General features: G+C 36.4%; 1 protein-coding gene across 1 annotated transcript in view; it reads left to right on the top strand.

Annotated features, from left to right (window-relative positions):
- LOC148955972 (uncharacterized) overlaps window positions 1-21,391 on the top strand; it is a 325,370-nt gene that overhangs the window by 39,837 nt on the left and 264,142 nt on the right. Inside the window, exon 3 of the mRNA XM_089093393.1 lies at window positions 7,037-7,171. Within this exon, the coding sequence (XP_088949519.1) occupies window positions 7,037-7,171 (135 nt within the window). The remainder of the gene's footprint in view (window positions 1-7,036; window positions 7,172-21,391) is intronic.

The raw sequence follows: 21,391 nt of genomic DNA, 5'->3' as shown, positions 1-21,391 counted from the left end.
CTTAGCGCTTTAGAAATAATTAAAAAGGCTTTTAATGATAAATTTTGGAAAATTTGGGTTTGGGGGGAGGGGGGGGACGGGGATTTCAAAAACATCTCCCCATAATATGATTTGCCCTCTAAAGTCGATTCTGATATTTGTAGCACTCTATGTCTTATCGCTTTAGAAATAATTAAAAAGGCTTCCAATGTAGAATTTTGGAAAATATGAGCTTGGAGGGAAGGGAGATTTCAAAAAAATCTCTCCATAATATAAATTGCCCTATTAAGTCGATTCTGATATTTTTAGCACTCTATGTCTTAGCGCTTTAGAAATAATTAAAAAGACTTATAATGTAGAATTTAGGAAAATTTTAGCTTGGAGGGAAAGGAGATTTCAAAAACGTCTCCCCATAATATAAATTACCCCCTAAAGTCGATTCTGAGTTTAGTGTACTATTCTTTAACTAATGATTTTAATATAATTTTTTTTTAGTATACCATAACGCTAGACCATATTTTAAATTGACAACATTGTTCAAACATCACTTATGCATCGCATTTCAAACGCTTTACACACACACACACATACACACAGTCAATGTGGCATCGTTCCATCTTGCTCCCTATCAATTCTGAGTTTCTGACTAGAATTAGACAAAACCCGTCTTAATCATCAAGCTTTTGTTTTCAGATAGGACACGTGCGAAGTTTTGCTTGCAGAAGGGACCCATTTCTCTAATTACAAACTCAGATGCCTTTAGTTAGATCGGAAAAAAGACTAAATATCTTAAACACACAATTGGGAAAAGGGCCATTTTGAACGAGATTAGTAAAACTACAGAATTATGCTCGTAAACAGAGCATTGGGGGATGGGTTTTTGTTTACATAATAGAAAAAAAGCGTACTTTGCATTTTCTAACGAGTATACTTATACTATTGTATGAGTTTGTATTGTTGGAGGGGAGGGGGGCCTATGCCCCTGAAATTTGAATTTACTGGTAAAATGATTTTTATTTGGAAATAAATTAAGAAATTCAGTAAACTATACTCACGTTGACAATTGAAGTATCCATTGTCTTAAAGTTAATAATATTCAATGTACTTTCTACGATATGTTAAAACATAATGAAAATTAAATCGTAATGTATGGGCATTTTATGCAGAATCTCAAGGACGAATAAAAAACGGATGTTGACTCGAAAAACACTCTACTTGAGTTGTATAATTTCGTGCATACTCACAAAACATGTTGGAGCACTTTATATAGTGCCAGCTTTTTAAAAAAAAATTGTGAAATTTCTTGTGCAATAAAACCTTGACTTTAGTTTCATAACATGCTTGACCACTTTGTAACGAGTCAACTTTTCAAATGCCCATGTCTAAATATAGTGTCAAAGGCTTTTCTTGTACGGTTCTTTTATAATTCCATGTGCAATTGATATAAAAAGCAATAACCAGTCTGGTAATCTGCCTTTGAAAGGTGCCAAGGAACGTAAAGGCCCCAAATAGCACAGGAAGGAACATAGTCTGCTAGAATCCATAGGTACATGCTCTGGAAAGGAGCCAAGGAAAGTAAAGGCCCCAAATAGCACAGGAAGGAACATAGTCTGCTAGAATACATAGGTACATGCTCTGGAAAGGTGCCCAAGGAACGTAAAGGCCCCAAATAGCACAGGAAGGAACATAGTCTGCTAGAATCCATAGGTACATGCTCTGGAAAGGTGCCAAAGAACGTAATTGCCCCAAATAGCATGGGAATTCTTATACCTGCAAGCAAATTCATATTTAGCATACTACTCATGATCAGGGTTCGGTTTATGTAGTTTAAATTCCGGAAATTATGTCTTTGAGGATGACAACCGGCTTAGTGCTGCGGTGAGTTGTTAGCAGTAGTAGTAGTAGTGACTGCAGAAACATCGGAGGGGGCTCATTGGATTGATAATCAAAAGTTGTGGTGTTTGAGATTATTTTACTCCCTAAACCTATCAGTTCAAGATTAGATTTCTTTTTTTTAAATTCTAAAAGTAGATATGAAAGCACCCATTACATCTGCGTATAGAACAGAAATGGAATCGTTGAAGAATTAGAAGGTAAGATAAGATAATAATTATTTTCAAAAGGCTATCACAAGCTCTAATAGATCCGAAATTGCTGCATATGTCCAAAAAGAGAGAGTAAAAAAAAAAAAATAATAATACAGCAAGACAAAAGTAAGAAAGACCAAAGAAGCATAACAATGGTTAATAGAAATTCAATGCAAAAAAAGTCCAAGAATTAAAACGAACTTTAAGCAGTAAATGGAAAAAACAGGAACAGAAAGGGTTCCTGTAAGAAAAAATATGCCTAATTCGTATTCTAAGTCAAATACTGTAAAGTAAAAAAGACACTTAAAATCAATCAAATTAGCTGTCAAAATGTAATGCTTCCAATTAGAGAAAGGATTATGCCGAAGACTAGATCAAAAAGGAAATAGAGCATGCATAAACATCACAAATGGGCAAAATAAAAGTAACTGAAGATAGTAAAAGTGGGTATGATTATTCCAACCATACACCATCAACTGAAATAAGAGACGGAGGAGTTAATTTGGGTTCCGGAATAAGATCAGGAATTTATAAGGCGCTTCAGAATAAAGGGGATAAAACTTTTCTGAAACCTCTCAGTAACGGCATGAATCGAAGAATACGTTGATTTTTTCCAAGGAGAATAAGCGACGGAGGGATCTCCGTCGCTTTTTCTAAGGAGAATTCTCTAATGGGATCTAGAGAATCGGGGAATATCTCCTCAGTTCGGGGATTAGAAATTGTGGGTTTAAGAAAAACGCAAACAAATTTTTTCCCTCCTTTCTTTTATCATGGTAATGCGTACGGATTTAAGGAGGAAGAGGTATACAATTTTTGTAGATGATCCTGAGCGAAAGCTTTTGAACCGACTCAGTTTTGTCACTAAGTTCACTTGAGAGTTGCGAATACCAGACCGGACATGCATATTCCAATAGCGACCTGACAAATGATAAATAAACACGGAGGGAACGCATCTTAGCTCAATTAAATAGGTTTAAAAGTTTTAATATGGATAGTGAAACATTGGCTTGTTTAACAATACATGATTTCCTAAAAAATTGATGACCCTCATGGACAGGAGTACGCCTGGTTTTCTGGCAACAGAAAATATATCGCGATTTTATGCGAAGATGGCCAAGGTATGGACAGTTTTATTACTCTATACCATGTCATGGTCCAATACAAATCTAAGTATCGATTCACTATACGATTCCTGAATCGGCCAGGCTGTTTAGTTCACTCTTAGGTGAATTGGTGTGCTTGCTTCCTTTGCCATTATAAGGCATTAACTTCCTTCCATTATAAAGTGAATTAAAGTCCTGGCTTCCTTTTTCACTTCAAATTGTGTCATTAAGCCCAGCGCCGTATTGGCCTGGCTGTTTAGTCGATTATAAGGTGAATTAACGTGCTTGCTTCCTTTGTCACAAGCATAATCTTTGGCTTCATGTAGACTGACTTGTAAGACCAGTGCCGTCTCTGACGGGCTGTTTAGTCCATTATAAGGTGAATTAACGTCCTTGCTTACTTTGCCGCTTTAAATCGTGTCATAAAGCCCAGCGACGTATTTCTTTCGTAGTTAACCCCCAATCGCTCAATAAATCGTGACATTAAGCCCGGTGCCGTATGGGCCGGGCTGTTTAGTTCATTTATAAGGTGAATTAACGGGGTTGCTTCCTTTGCTACTTTAAATTGTGTCATTAAGCCCATGGCCGTATCAGCCGGGCTTTTAGGTCCATTGTAAGGTGAATTAACGTGCTTGGTTCCTTTGCCACTGGTAGAATCTTTGGCTTCATCTAGAATGAGTTCTAAGACCAGCTTCGTATCGGCCGGGCTCTTTAGTCCATTATTAGTTTAATTAACTCGCTTGCTTTCTTTGCCTCTGGCTTAACCTTTGGCTTCATCCGAAGTAACTTCTAAGATCTCGAGAAATTCACCTTCATGAATTCTGAAATTTCCCTTCGTGCTTCTTGTTTTAGCAATCCTTCCCCCCTTTCATTTTGGATATGGTTCAGGTGTAAAATATTATTTGAGGTATCTTTGCTTATAATCGACAATATAGTCTATTGAAATAAATTAATATTGATTAAAATTTTATTCAGTTGTCAAATCAACATAACTGATAACCTTTAAACCGAAAATGTCATCAACTTCTTCCTCGATTTACCAAATGTTCTCTCAACTACACTGACATCATTCCTCTTATCCTCAATTGTAATTACCTCAATTACCCTCTGAGCGAATGTAAGTACACAAACACTGTCTTCATCTTTGATATCATCGATTTCCATGGTTAACAATCTATTAAGAGACGATCACGTCTAATACTAAGAAATAGAATAACCCATAACTTCTAAACTAGAGTCAAATCAAATATGGGTTGCATTGGTAGCCTACACTCTAGTAAGAGATGATCTCGTCCCACAGTAAAAACAAAATAGCCCATAACTCCTAAAACTAGAGTCAAATCAAAAGAAGAAGTAAACTATTAGAATCGCCTTGTTCGGGACCCCTATTAATGGAACTTACCGTCCCTTGGTTTGAACAACAAGGAAAATATTTTGGCTTGAAAATCATGAAAAGTGGCTGAAACCTCGACATTCTGCATATACAGCATCTTTTTGTTTCCGGGGATAAAACTTTTCTGGAACCTCTCAGTAACGGCATGAATCGGAGAATACGTTAGGATTTTCAAGGAGGATACGCGATGGAGCTGGGGTTTAATGGGATCGTGAAAATCGGGGAAGATCTCCTCAGTACGGGGATTAGAATTTGTGGGTTTAGCGAAACCATAAACAAATTTGTTTCTTCCTTTCTTTTATCATGGTAATACGTACGGACTTAAGGAGGAGAAGGTATACAATTTTTGTAGATGTTCCTCAGGGAATATTTTTGAACCGACTCAATTTCGGTGCTAAGTTCACTTGAAAGTTGAAAATACCAGACAGGACATGCGTATTCAAATAGCGGCCTGACAAATGATAAGTAAACACGAAGGGAATGTATCTTAGGCTTATTAAATATGTTTAAAAGTTTTAAAATGGATAGTGAAACATTGCCTTGTTTAATAATACATGATTTCCTAAAAAATTAAAGACCCTCACTGACAGGAATACGCCTGGTTTTCTGGCAACGTAAAATACATCGCGATTTTACACGAAGATGGCCAAGGTGTGTAAAGTTTTACTCGTCTATATAATGTCATGGTCCAATACAGTTCTAAGTATCGATTCACGATACGATTCCTGTATCAGCCAGACTGTTTAGTTCACTCGAAGGTGAATTGGTGTGCTTGCTTCCTTTGCCATTATAAAGCATTAACTTCCTTCCATTATAAGGTGGATTAACGTGCTTGCTTCCTTTGCCACTTTAAATCGTGTCAATAAGCCCAGCACCGTTTTGGCCTGGCTGTTTAGTCGATTATAAGGTGAATTTTTGTGCTTGCTTCCTTTGCCACAAGGATAATCTTTGGCTTCGTCTAGACTGACTTGTAAGAACAACACCGTTTCTGACGGGCTGTCTAGTCCATTATAAGGTGAATTAACGTGCTTGCTCCATTTGCCACTTTAAATCGTATCATGAAGCCCAGCGAAGTATCGGCCGGGCTGTTTAGAGTATTATAAGGTAAATTAACTTACTTGTATCTTCTACACATTTCCCCACAGAACAGTCCCGTACTAGGTCCTCCAAATAGAATAATTTGTTAACATCGGTAAAATAAGTTATTTGCACCACACTCTTCAATGGAAGTTCGCTAAGAAAGAGTTTCTCTTGCTCAGTTAATCCCCAATTGCTCAAAAAATCGTGTCATTATTTCCTGCGCCGTATCGGCCGGGCTCTCAAGTTCATTATAAGGTGGCTCTGTAAGTTCAGCAAGAGTCCATCTAGTATCAAACGAGTTCTGGGGGAAATCTGAGGGAAAATCACGGGAAACTTCAGATGATTTGTCTCCAAGCAAGCATTACTCTCCCAACCGAAGACCGGATAGTTTATTCGTATGTGGATATGTTTTCTTTTATTTTTAAATATTATATTTGGAATGGGATTTTTTGGCAATCTGATCCAAACAAATTGCGTTTCCTAATGTCAAATCTTTGTGTATCACACTGAAGAAATTTATATATTGACTGCGATTGAGCTGATCAACCGGTCTTACTCAAATTCGTTAATTGATCCACGCGAATTGGTGCGGTTGTAACATATCAGAGAGGGGGGAGTGGTAGTTTTTTAATCTAGCTGAATTTGTATAGGATTAAAATTTTAGTTGGAGTCATCTTTGCAACAAAACAAAGCTATGGAGAGGGGAAGGGGATGAACTAGCCAATACAAAGACTATAATTTAGACTGAAAACTATACAAAAGAAAAATATTTCGTCATGATACCAAGGTTACTTGACCGAAACCCTTAAGGAAGTGGACTAAATGACAGCTATTTGGAGACCCAAGCAAGTTGGTTCAGGCAATTAAAATCGTATATGAAGAATATCAAGGTTCCAGCCACTTTTCTTGATTTACAAGCCAAAATATTTTCCTTGTTGTTCAAACCAAGGGACGGTAAGTTCCGTATCTAGGGGTTCCTGACAAGGCGTTCTAATAGTTTATTTCTTCTTTTGATTTGACTCCAGGTTTAGGAGTTATGGACTATTTTTTTCTTTACTATGGGACGTGACCATCTCTTATTAAGCTGCAAGCTACCGCTGCAACCCATATTTGATCTGACTTTAGTTTAGAAGTTATGGGTTATTCTATTTTTTAGTATTAGACGTGATCGTCTCTCACTAGGTTGTTAGCCGTGGATATCGACGATATCAAAGATGTTGACAGTGTCTGTGTACTTATATTGGCCCAGAGGGTGATTGAGGTAATTACAATTGAGGATAAGAGGAATGATGTCTCTGTAGTTGAGAGAACATTTTGTAAATCGAGGAAGAAGTTGATGAGAGAATTCCGTTATTTTGGGTAGTGATTTGTATAATAGGTAATTTTTATTTCAGGTGTACATGGCTTTGTTGCATCCACCAATCAAGAGTTTCACTATCTACTATAGCACAGCAGTGTTTCACACACGCAACGAAGAACTTGCATGCTGTAAGGAAGCATGGACTTTGAAAGTAGTGGGAGCTTATCAGGTGACTTGTATTTTTTTAGTGGTTTATTTGTATTGCTAAGTTAGAGATGACTGGCTACTCACTTTTCCAAGGTCTTTATAATTGTAGCGACACCTAGAAACTATTAGGTCTAATGATGCTTAGCAAAAAAGTTAGCTACTGTTAGATTTATAGTTGATTTGAAGTTTAATCTGGTAGCAATGTAAAATGTATAAGCATCTTTCAAAAAGTAAAAAGATAAGTGAAGAGAATGCTGAACCAATAAAATATCAACCTAAGTATCAAACTGGGTCTGTTTTCACCGTTTTTTTTTCATTTTGTTCCCTTTTTAATTTTTTGTCTCTTTAATCTGCTACTTTAATCATAAGATAATTTCAGCGTAAAGACGATATTCGTAACCCAGTTTTTGGCAATTAGCGTTTCTTTAGAGTCGAGTAATCTAAAATATCCAGATCATGCTTCCTCGTTAATTTTGAACCATCTGCATCGTTTCTTGTTAAGGAACTGCGTACCTATTGTATTTAAGAAGTTTTGTTCTAATTCACTCCTCGCTTTCCACATTTCCTAGACAGAACAGTGGCACTGCCTAAATAAAGAGTGATGTTATCACAATGTATTGGTTATTTATTTTTTTTTCTTTTTAGACCAGGGCGCTTCGTACGGAAAAATTTGTCGTAGAAACATCTAAAAGGGCCCATTTGATTGAAAATTGAAAGGACTAGTGCCCTTTTAATAGTCAAAAGCTATTGGACGACAACCAGCCCCTCTCGCCCATCATTTGCCTATAAGCATTTAATCAAAATCTCGAGATGGCCGTTCATGATCATGGTTTGTCTTATGTACTTTAAATTCTGGAAATTAAGTCTTTGAGGATGACAAATCCCCTCCCCCCACATCCCTTAGGCCAAGGGCTGTAAGTTATTTCCTGGGGTATATATGATTTTTTAGAAAGGGTTTGCGGATGAAGGATGACGGATTGTTGAAGATTGCAGGTCGTCCTCGTTTGGGGTGGGAGGACGTTATAAAGAAAGATATAAAGGAAATAGGAACTTTGTAGGAGGGTGTAAAAAGGGAGGCTTTGAATAGATTGAGATGGAGGAGGAGCATGCGTGGTTGTGTGGGCCTCAGGTGGCTTGGTGCTTCGGTGAGGTGTCACCGCATCTTTCAAAAAGTAAAAAGATAGGTAAAGAGAATGCTAAAACAATTAAAATATCAACCTAAGTATCAAACTAGGTCTGTTTTCATCAGCCTTTTTTTTGTCTTTTATAATTTTTTTTTAATTTTTGTCTCTTTAATCTGCTACTCTAATCATAAGATCCTTTCAGCTTAAACACGATATCAGTAAACCCAGTTTTTGGCAATTATCGTTTATTCAGAGTCCAGTAAATCAACATATCCAGATCGTGCTTCCTTGGTAATTTTCAACCATCTGCATTGTTTCTTGTTAAAGAACTACGTACCTATTGTATTTAAGAAGTTCCGTTCTAATTCACTCCTTGCTTTCCAGATTTTATAGGCAACACAGTGGCGCTGCCTAAATAAAGAGCAATGTTATTACAATGTATTGGTTATTTTTTTTGTCTTTTTAGACCAGGACACTTCGTACGGATAAAGTTGTGGTAGAAACTTCTAAAGGGGCTGATTTGATTGGAAATTGAAAGGGCTAGTGCTTTTCTTAATAGTCAATAGCTATTGGACGACAACCAGCCCCCCACGCCCGTCATTTCCTTATACACATTTAATCAAAATCTCGAGATAGCCGTTCACGATCAGGGTTTATTTTATGTAGTTTAAATTCCAGAAATTATGTCTTTGATGATGACAACCAAAAGTAACTGAATATAATAAAAGTGGGCATGATTATTCCAACCATACACCAACAACTAAAACAAGAGACGGAGGAGTTAATTTGGGTTCCGGAATAAGATCAGGAATTTATAAGGCGCTTCAGAATAAAGGGGATAAAACTTTTCTGAAACCTCTCAGTAACGGCGTGAATCGAAGAATACGTTGATTTTTTCCAAGGAGGATAAGCGGCGGAGCTGGGGTCTAATGGGATCGTGAAAATCGGGGAAGATCTCCTCAGTACGGGGATTAGAAATTGTGGGTTTAGCAAAAACGCAAACAAATTTGTTTCCTCCTTTCTTTTATCATGGTAATGCGGTATACAATTTCTCCTTTCTTTTTTCCCAATTAACTCCTTTCTTTTAAACGGATTTAAGGAAGAAGAGGTATACAATTTTCGTAGATGATCATGAGCGAAAGCTTTTGAACCGACTCAATTTTGTCGCTAAGTTCACTTAAAAGTTTCGAATACCAGACCGGACATGCATATTCCAATAGCTGCCTGAAAAATGATAAGTAAACACGGAGGGAATACATCTTAGGTCAATTAAATTTGTTTAAAAGTTTTAACATGGATAGTGAAAGATTGGCTTGTTTAACAATACATGATTTCCTAAGAAATTGATGACCGTCATGGACAGGATTACGCCTGGTTTTCTGGCAACGGAAAATATATCGTGATTTTACGCGAAGATGGCCAAGGTATGGACAGTTTTACTCCTCTATACCATGTCATGGTCCAATACAGTTCTAAGTATCGATTCACGATACGATTCCTGAATCGGCCAGACTGTTTAGTTCACTCGAAGGTGAATTGGTGTGCTTGCTTCCTTTGCCATTATAAGGCATTAGCTTCCTTCCATTATAAGGTGAATTAAAGTCCTTTCTTCCTTCGCCATTTCAAATTTTGTCATTAAGGCCAGCGCCGTACTGGCCGGGCTGTTTAGTCAATTATAAGGTGAATTAACGTGCTTGCTTCCTCTGCCACAAGCATAATCTTTGGCTTCATCTTAACTGACTTGTAAGACCAGCGCCGTCTCTGACGGGCTGTTTAGTCCATTATAAGGTGAATTAATGCTCTTTCTTCCTCTGCTTTTAAATCGTGTCATGAAGCCCAGCAACGTGTATCTTCCGCAGTTAACCCCCAATCGCTCAATAAATCGTGACATTAAGCCCAGCGCCGTATGGGCCGGGTTGTTTAGCTCATTATAAGGTGAATTAACCTGGTTGCTTCCTTTGCCACTTTAAATTGTGTCATTAAGTCCATGGCCGTATCAGCCGGGCTTTTAGGTCCATTGTAAGGTGAATTAACGTGCTTGGTTCCTTTGCCACTGGTATAATCGTTGGCTTCATCTAGAGTGACTTGTAAGACCAGCTTCATATCGACCGGGCTGTTTAGTCCATTATTAGTTTAATTAGCTCGCCTGCTTCCTTTGCCACTGGCATAACCTTTGGCTTTATCCAGAGTGACTTCTAAGATCTCGAAAAATTCATCTTCATGAATTTAGAAATTCCCCTTCGTGGTTCGTGTATTAGGAATCCTTCCCCCCTTTCATTTTGGATATGGCTCAGATGTAAAATATTATTTGGGGTATATTGGCTTGTAATCGACAATGTAGTCTATTGAAATAAATTGATATTGAAAAATATTTTATTCATTTGTCAAATCAACATAACTGATAACCTTTAAACCAAAAATGTCATCAACTTCTTCCTCGATTTACCAAATGTTCTCTCAACTACAGAGACATCATTCCTCTTATCCTCAATTGTAATTACCTCAATCACCCTCTGAGCCAATATAAGTACACAGACACTGTCATCATATTTGATATCGTCGATATCCACGGCTAACAACCTAGTAAGAGACGATTACGTCTAATACTGAAAAATAGAATAACCCATAACTTCTAAACTAAAGTCAGATCAAATATGGGTTGCAGTGGTAGCTTGCAGCTTAATAAGAGATGATCACGTCCCATGGTAAAGAAAAAAATAGTCCATAAATCCTAAACCTGGAGTCAAATCAAAAGAAGAAGTAAACTATTAGAACCCCTTGTCAGGAGCCCCTAGATACTGAACTTACCGTCCCTTGGTTTGAAGAACAAGGAAAATATTTTGGCTTGAAAATCAAGAAAAGTGGCTGGAACCTCCATATTCTTCATATACGGCATCTTTTTGTTTCTGGGGATAAAACTTTTCTGGAACCTCCCAGTAACGGCATGAATCGGAGAATACGTTGGGATTTCCAAGGAGGGTAAGCGGTGGAGCTAGGGTTTAATGGGATCGTGAAAATATGGGAAGATCTCCTCAGTACGGATTAGATGATTAGATGAGATGAGATGATGAGATGACTTTTATTTTCAACTAATAATTACATCTTACTTAACTGGCACTTGCCACATTTTTTTGAATAACATTATCAACAAACGTAGAAATGGTAAGAACGTATGACGTTTTATTAAGCCACTATTGTGGCTTGAGCAGCGTCACACAATCTTTTATCATAAACCAAACTCATTCACTCGTCTTACTCTTTTCATACTATTCAATACAATTTAACTCTCCCGAATTAATAAATAAATAAAAAAAAAAATTCCCACCCAACAAAAAACTTTTCTAATCTAATTTTAAACTGAAACTGGTTTTCTGACTCCCTAATGCTCTCCGGGAAACCATTCCACAAATTAACTGCATAATTTCTAATTGCAAAATTAGATCGACTCGTTCTCCTTACTTCTGAAACTAAGCTTCTACGACCTCTAGTCCTATGATGATGATAATCAGAATTAAACTTAAAAAAATTTCTAAAATATTCTGGAGATAATCCATTAAGCACTTAGTAAGTAAACGCTCCCGCCTGATGGTCCCTGATCTGATGAACATTTAAAATTCTAAAACTGATAAAATATTCACGTGTATGCTCATACTGAACAAACTCACCCAGTACTCGTAGTGCCTTATTCTGAAGAATCTGCAGTCTTTTAATATTTGAAGAAAAATTAGATGAATAATTGTAGCAACCATAAACAATAAAAGGATGAAAAACAGTTTAAAAGAAAACATATTGAAAGTTTAGAAGAAATCATGTTTATATGTTTCTTCCAACTCAAATTATTATCAACATAAAATCCTAAATATATATTTTCAAAAACCTGTGAAAGCGACAAATTCTCAAATACTATAGAAGTCCTATTTACAATTTTTCCTACCCTACTAAAAATCATATAATTTGTCTTAGAAGTATTAACAGCAATTTAACTCCAGGAGGTAAACACCAAAATGTTTTCCAGCTTTCGGTTTGCTTTATCCACTAGTTCTTCCAGTGACCGTGCCGAAATCGTCAAACAGTATCATCTGCAAATGCTGTAACAGTTGCTTCAGGCATGTAGAACTTCTGAGTATCGACGTATACGAGAAAGAGTAACGGGCCCAGGACTGAGCCCTGAGGAACTCCACATTTTACAGGATAGGCTCCACTAACGATGTCACCTCGCATTACATTTAGTTGATCTTCCATACAAATACGATTTAAACCAATCCAGGCAAAGATGTTTTATCCCCAGACTAGACATGCGACACATCAACAACTCAAAATCCACAGTGTCGAAGGCTTTTTTGAAGTCTACAAAGATCGTTTAAGGAATAAAACCTTTTTCTAGAGCTCCATTGACTACAACCAGAAGATGGTGAACAGCATGGCTAGTAGAATGTTTACTGTGGATTTAAGGAGGAGAAGGTACGGACTTAAGGAGGAGAAGGTATACAATTTTAGTAGATGATCCTCAGCAAACACTTTTGAACCAACTCAATTTTGTCGCTAAGTTCACTTGAAAGTTACGAATACCAGACCGGAAATGCATATTCAAATACCGGCCTGACAAATGATAGGTAAACACGAAGGGAATGCATCTTAGGCTAATTAAATATGTTTAAAAGATTTAACATGGATAGTGAAACATTGCCTTGTTTAATAATACATGATTTCCAAAAAAATTAAAGACCCTCACTTACAGGAATACGCCGGGTTTCTCTGAAAACGGAAAATAGATCGCGATTTTACACGAAGATGGCCAAGGTGTGTAAAGTTTTACTCCTCTATACCATGTCATGGTCCAATACAGTTCTAAGTATATATTCACGATACGATTTCTGTATCAGCCAGACTGCTTAGTTCACTCTAAGGTGAATTGACGTGCTTGCTTCCTTTGCCATTGTAAAGCATTAACTTCCTTCCATTATAAGATGGATTAACGTGCTTGCTTTCTTTGTCACTTTAAATCGTGTCATTAAGCCCAGCACCATTTTGGCCTGGCTGTTTAGTCGATTATAAGGTGAATTAACGTGCTTGCTTCCTTTGCCACAAGCATAATCTTTGGCTTCGTCTAGACTGACTTGTAAGACCAACGCCGTCTCTGACGGGCTGTTTTGTCCATTATAAGGTGAATTAACGTGCTTGCTTCATTTGCCGCTTTAAATCGTATCATGAAGCCCAGCGCCGAATCGGCCGGGCTGTTTTATTTCATTATAGGGCAAATTAACGTGCTTGCTTCTTCCGCCATTATAAGGCATTAACTTCCTTCCATTATAACATGAATTGACTTGCTTGTTTCCTTTGCCACTTTAAATTGTGTCCTTATCCCAGCACCGTATCGGCCGGACTGTTTAGTCTATTATAATGTGAATTAATTTGTTGCTTCCTTTACCACTGGCATAATCCTTGGCTACATTTAGAGTGACTTCTAAGACCAGTGCCGTATTGTATGGGCTGTTTAGTCTATTTTAAGGAGAATTAACGTGCTTGCTTCTCCTATACATTTGCCCACAGGACATCGTCGAAGTAGGTCCCCCTGTCCCTTGTTCTCACTATCCAAGTTTAGCCCCCGTCAAGAATTCCACTAGAAGCCCTGACCCCATTTATGATATAAAAAAAGTAAAGTGTAAAAACGGTACCTTCACAAGTCGCTTTCGATTCCCCAAACTTTTGTTGAGCAACGCTGAAAGCCTTAACTTTGAAAAACTTAATGAATTAGGCACCCTTTCTAAAATATATAGATTAGATGTAATCGCTATTACTGAAGTTCAAGCTCAAAATTTGCACATGTTAAAGATTAACAATTTTTCTCAATTTATTAAACTCAGACCAGAAAACCACCCTCTGGGTAAGAAAGGTGGCGGAATTCTGTTCTTTATCTTTAATTATTTATATACAAGTGAAAGCTCTAGTTATCGTATGAATCACTATGATGAATATATGTGGGTATCTGTTCGTGGTAAGGTTTTACCACGTCCTTTAAATTTAGTTGTCTTTTGTTGTTTTTATTACTCCCCTAACCGGAGATCTACTGACAAAAAAAGTTTTATAGAAAAATTACACTTAAGTGCTGACTTTTTACTATCAAAATAACCAAATGCAGGAATTTTCCTGATGGGTGACGCAAACGATATAAAACTTGATTCTACAGGTAACCCTTTTAATTTAAAACAGGTTGTTAAAGTCCCAACTACAAAAGGCAATGCTACTCTTGATTTAATTTGCACTAATCTTTAGAAGTTTTACAAACCCGTCTCCACTCTGCCTCCTCTAGGGGGTAGTCACCACTTTAGCCTTTTCCTATCTCCGCTGGCTAAAGTTAAACAGTCATTTTCTATAGCTGAAACTGCCTATAGACCTCTCACTGACTCTGGACTTTTTACTGTTTGCTCCTGGACTACTAATAAAAACTTGTCCATTGTGTATCACACAAATTACGTTGACTGCCTCGCTTTGTCCCTTCACAATATTTTGAGGAGTAATTATGAATCCCATTTCCTGAGAAAGAATTTTAAATGTATTCTACAGATAAAACCTATGTTACTGAGTCTTTCAAAATACTTATAAGAAAAAAAATCCATTTTTTCGAAGCATGTCTCATTACTGAGGCTAATAGTCTTAAGGAAGTTCCTAAAGAAAAAATTAAGAAAAGCAGCTTTTAATTATTATGATAATAAAGTCAAATATCTATATTCTAACAAGCCCAAGCAATGGTACAGAAAAATAAAAGAAATATGCGGAAAAAGTCCTTCCGAAATTAATTTTCATCTCCCTGAACCCCCTAATAAGACTGCCAACAATTTGAACTTGTACCTTGCTTCCTTCGCGCAAAGTCTCCCCCCTTTCACTGGCTCAAGTCCAACTATTCCTCCCAATACTTCCTTCCCCTTTATTTCTCCCTCTGATGTTATAAATAAAATTCTTAAGCTTAGAAAATCAAGTATTTGTCCCCTGGACCTTCCCAGTTGACCTAATTAAAGCCTTTTCGGACAAAATTGCTGAGTCTTTTCAACCACATCACATTGTGGTTGAAATATTTTCAACCACATCACAAAATTTTACAAATTCCCATGCTGCTGGAAACAAAGTTTTGTTAAAGCTGTCCTTAAAAATGTGCAAGTCTGACTTCCACCAACACTCACCCCATTACACTCACTTCTGTTTTTTCCAAACCTTATGAAGGTTTCCTCTGTGACTGGCTTAAGAATAAAATTTGTCCGTGTATTGACACCCGGCAGTTTGGTAACTTAAAGAAAACTTCCAGCACCCATTACCTTGTTCACTTAATTCATACCATCGTAAGTAACCTTGATAAACCAAATGTCTGGCTGAACCTTGTCTTAGTTGATTTCCAAAAAGCTTTTGACCTGGTTGACCACACCACCCTAATTCGTTCACACCTGGTTAACTTTAAACTTGATCCTCTGTGAGTAAATATCTTTGTATCGTTCTTCCAAATATATTTCAAATTGTCAAACACACAAGTATTTTTCGTAACCCCTCCCAGGAATACTATGGAATTACTTAAGTCAACTACATGGGGCCACCTTTATGTATTGTCATAATTAATGATATTTTTGAAGGCTTCCCCCAAAGGTGGAAATACGTGGATGACTTGTCAATCCTTGAAGTATGTCACAGGAATATTAAAAGTGACCCCCTTGAAATTCTATCCCACATTTCGGATGAAGCTAAGAACCTAAATATGAAAGTAAATTCCACTAAATCAAATATAATGACGATAAATTTCTTGAAATTTATTCCCGTCTTCCTTGACCCTATCCCCCCAGATATTTCTGTGTCTTCCTTTAAATTACTTGGGGTTACAATTTCCCCTAATTTAAAGTGGGATATCCACGTGAAAGATAATGTCCGTAGAGCTAATGCGTCCATGTCTCTTCTTAAGCTCTTGAATTAATTTAACATCCCCCCATCCCATTCTTTAAGGATTTATACTTCCTTTGTCCGCCCGCATCTTGAATATGCTTTCCAGTTTGGCATCCTGGCATCTCCCGTGATGAATCAGATAAAATTGAATCTATTCAAAAAAGAACCCTAAGAATAATTTTTAAAGAAACTTTGGTACCATATTCACTCCTTTTAAAAAAGGCCAAGCTGGAAACTCTTGAGCACAGGAGAGGAACGCTGTGCCTCCGTTTTGCAAAAAATGCAATAATAAACCATCGCACGGAAAATATTTTCCCCAAAAGACACCCCCCCCCATCCAGACACCGCCTACCACGTACTGTATCTGAACCTATCCCTATTTTGTCCCCCGTCCATTGTTTAACCTCCAGATATGAAAAAACATTTGTCTCCTTCATTAATGATCAAATAAACCACTAGTTTTTTTTTACTGGTGATATCCATGCTGGTGTCCGTTTGGCTCTTCCATTCCCTCCCCTTTTTATATACTCTCTTTTAAACCTTTTTAACATTATTTTTATCTAAATTTTTTTTTGGTTTTATTTTATTTTGTGCCTTTTTAACTTTCTTACATTTGACACTTTTTGTTTTATAGACTAATGAATGGCTTTGCCTTTCTGATATTGTTGTTGTTGGCATTGTTTAGCCAGTTTTTTAGTTGTTGTGCTATTTCTATGTCTTTTTTTATTATATGACCCCGAAATGCGAATTCGGCCCTTCGGGGCTTGTGATAGTCTTTTTTTGAAGTAAATATCTTATCTTATCTTATCCTCCGAATAGGATAAATTATCAACATTGGTATAATAATTTTTTTTTACACATCACTCTTCATTGGAAGCTCGCTAAGAAAGAGTTCTGTTTCCCCAGTTAACCCCTAGTTGCTCAAAAAATCGTGTCATTAAGCCCAGCGCCGTATCGGCCGTGCTGTTTAATTCATTATTATCCATTATAAGGTGAATTAACGTGCTGGCTTCCTTTGCCGCTTTAAATTATGTCACAAGCCAAGCAAAATATCGGTCGGGCTGTTTAGTCTATTATAAGGAGAGTTAACGTACTTGTATCTTTTACACATTGCCCCACAGGACAGCGCCGTACTAGGTCCTCCGAATATTATAAAGTGTAGAAATCTCTGTAATAAATTGGTTTACACCTCACTCTTCGAGTTGTTTAGTCCATTATACGGTGAATTAACGTGCTTCCAACCTTTTCCATTATAAGACATTAAGGCATTAACTTCTATTGTAAGGTGAATTATCGTGCTTGCTTCCTTTGCCATTATAAGACATTAAGGAATTAGCTTCCTTCTATTCTAAGGTGAATTAACGTAAACAATAAGTAGAACAACAGGGAAATTTTTATACAAGACAGTGGAACGCAACTTTAAATGAATATTTCGACCCTATATCCAAGGTCCGTCTTCAGCAAAACAAACAAAGAGAATAAAAAACAGTTTATAAATTTTTTTTTATAAAAACAATAAAAAAAGAGAATAAAAATAGTCCTGGTTGAACTTCCTTGAAGTAATGATATTAGGGCTGTTTTAAAACATTTTTTTTTAAAAACGTTTCAGTTTTAATGATTGAATTTTGATGTAAGTTATTTTATATTGTTTTTTATTCTCTTCGTTTGTTTTGCTGAAGACGGCCCTTGGATATAGGGTCGAAATATTCATTTAAAGTTGCGTTCCACTGTCTTGTATAAAAATTTCTCTGTTGTTCTACTTATTGTTTATGATGGAAAGGCAGTGGGGTCTTCGTCGCTATTTGTGAATTAACGTGCTTGGTTCCTTTGTCACTAAATATCGTGTCATGAAGCCCAGCGACGTATTGGCCAGACTGTTTAGTCTTTTATAAGGTGAATTAACGTGCTTAATTCCTATGTCACTGGCATAATCTTTGGCTTGATCTGAGTGACTTTTTAGACCAGCCCCGTATCGGCCAGGCTGTTTAAAACTATAAGGTGAATTAACGTGCTTGCTACCTTTGCCACTTTAAAATCATGTCATTAAGCCCAGCGCTGTATCGGCCGAGCTGTATAGTCCATTATAAGATGAATTAACGTGTCTGCTTCCTTTACTACTGGCACAATCTTTGGATTCATCTAGAGTGACTTCTAAGACCAGCGCCGTATCGGCCGTGCTGTTTAGTTCATTATAAGGTGAATTAACGTGCTGGCATCCTCTGCCATTATAAGGCATTAACTTCCTTCCATTATAACGTAATTTGACGTGCTTGTTTCCTTTGCCACTTTAAATCGTGTCTTTAACCCCAACACCGTGTCGGCCGGGCTGTTTAGTCTATTAAAAACAAAAAAATTTTTAAACAAGAAAAACGGGTTTTAATTTTATATAAAGCATTGAAATACAAAAAAATTATTTATTCAAAAATGCACCGAATTTTTCGGCCCAAAAACCGGTATAATTTAACAACGGAAAAAAAAAATAAAATAAATAAATAAAAAAAAAAAAAAAACTTAACTTACATCACATTAAAACATGCAAAACACATAAATAGAAAGAAAAAAAACAAAAGAAAAAAATAAATAAATAAGAAACAAAACACACATATTAATTAAACACCTACATGCACTGAATGTCTATAATGATTCAACTCGCCTCCTCCCAGTACATAAATGGAAATATATTAAATAAACACTTCCAACACTTCCACGTCAATGAATCATTATAGACATTCAGTGCATGGAAGTGTTTATTTAATATATTTCCATTTATATACTGGGAGGAGGCGAGTTGAATCATATAGACATTCAGTGCATGGAAGTGTTTATTTAATATGTGAGTTTTGTTTCTTATTTATTTATATTTTTTCTTTTGTTTTTTTTTCTTTCTCTTTATGTGTTTAGTATGTTTTATTGTGATGTAAGTTAAGTTTTTTTTTAATTTATTTATTTATTTTATTTTATATTTTTTTCCGTTGAGAAAGGCTCCCGGATGTGGGGCCGAAATATTCGGAGTTTTTGTGCATAATTAATTGTTTTGTATTTTACTGCTTTATATAAAATTAAAACCCGTTTTTCTTGTTTAAAATTTTTTTTGTTTTTAATGGAAAAGCAGTGTGGTCTAAGAAATTGTTTAGTCTATTAGAAGGTAAATTAACGTGTTAGCTTCCTTTACCACTGGCATAATCCTAGGCTTCATTTAGAGTTACTTCTAAGACCAGCGCCGTGCTTTCTGGGATTCTTTTGCCACTTTAAATTGTGTCATTAAGCCCAGTGCCATATCGGCAGGGTTTTTTAAGTCTATTTTAAGGTGAATTAACGTGCTTGGTTCCTTTGCCACTGGCATAATCTTTGCCTTCATCTAGAGTGACTTCTAAGACCAGTGCCGTATTGGCCGGGCTGTTTAGTCGATTATAAGGTGAATTAACGTGCTTGCTTCCTTTGCCACAAACATAATCTTTGGTTTCGTCTAGTCTGATATGTAAGACCAGCGCCGTCTCTGACGGGCTGTTTAGTCTATTATAAGGTGAATTAACGTGCTTGCTTTCTTTGCCACTTTAAATCGTGTCATGAAGCCCAGCGATGTATCGGCTGGGCTGTTTAGTCTATTATAAGGTGAATTAACGTTCTTGCATCTTTTACGCATTGCCCCACAGGGCAGCGCCTTACTAGGTCCTCCGAATAGGATAAATTGTCAATATCGGTATAATAAATTTTTTTGCCCCTCACTCTTCATTGGAAGCTCGCTAAGGAAGATTTCCTCTTGCTCAGTTAACCCCCGATTGCTCAATAAATCGTGTTATTAGGCCCAGCGCCGTATCAGCCGGGCTGTCAGTTAGCTGCTCAATTCCTTGAAAAAAAAATCTTATTTGTCAACTGAATTCAGAATAATTCCTGAAAATTTAAAATAAAATAATTTTATTTAGCTGCAAACTGAAAAAATATTTATGGTGTCTGAAAAATAATTTCCATATTTTAATTCAATCCTGAAAAAAACCTAAAATTTTTAAAATTAAGTTTGGTTTTCCTTTTGCTTCATTTGACTCGCAAAGCCATATTATTACGCCATTAATTTTATATCATGTTAGTTCAAACTTTTTTGGCATAACTGTGGTAAAGCTTTCTAATTTAGTTAATTATGAATTTAGTAAAAATATATTAAGATGCAAATACAAAGTTTAGAAATACCACTTTTTATTAAGATTACAGTTCTGACGCTTCTTATATAGTAATTATGACGTCATGGCGTAATGATTTTATTGACGTCATAGCGCAATGATATTATTTCATGACGTCTTCAGAAACAACAATATATTTTCGTGTTTTTCTATTCACGTCATAGCTCTAATATAAAACTATGACGACATTCAATATTTATCTAGTAGAGTTTCAGACAAGGTAATTCTAATGATGTACTTTTGTTTTGATTTGACTCTATTTTTAGGAGTTTTGTTATATTTCTTAGTATTGGACTGATCGTCTCTTACTAGATTGCTAGCTACTGCCGCAACCCAGATTCACATATATATTTATTTATAAGAGGCAACCTGACCGAGTGGTCCAAGGCACTGGTGTTAGCCACCAGTCTCTTCGGAGGCGTGGGTTCAAATCTTACTACTGGTACACGATTATGTTTGAAAGACTGCAGTGTGAAAAGACATCGAAAATGCAGTTTCTGGTGGAAAAATTTATTCTCTTTTAGAAATAATTTATTTTTATTTCTTAACATTGGACGTGATCGTCTCTTACTAGGTTGCTAGCTACCGCTGCAACCCGGATTACTATTGAGACAAGTAGCTATTATTACTATAGATTTCATTACAATGAACTGTTTGATTGCTTCAAAATTCAAATATCTTTGAAAAGACTGCAGTATGAAAATACATCAAAAATGCAATTTTTTTTGACAAAATTGATTTTACTTTAAAAAGTATTTTATTTTTAATTACAAAAGTGACTAGATTTTGCAATTTCCTTTAGAATGAGCTATTATACAGCTCTCTATGATTTTTCAGTGCCCAGCTAGTTGTGGAGGAAAATCAAGCGGAAAGAAAAAAATATCCCGTTTAGGCAGAATGTTGTAGTAGCTGCCATTTTTCTTGATTTTCAAGCCAATATATTTTCTTTGTTATTCAAGCTAAGGGACAGAAAGTTAACTATAGGGAAGTTTCAGACAAGGTGGTTCTAATGGTGTAATT

Source organism: Artemia sp. Qi Xiang Cuo, chromosome 1 (genome assembly GCF_049724085.1).
Source record: "Artemia sp. Qi Xiang Cuo chromosome 1, ASM4972408v1, whole genome shotgun sequence".
NCBI classification, from domain to species: Eukaryota; Metazoa; Arthropoda; class Branchiopoda; order Anostraca; family Artemiidae; genus Artemia; species Artemia sp. Qi Xiang Cuo.
Note: the sequence above shows the minus strand (reverse complement) of the source record. Positions and strands in the feature narration are given on the sequence as shown.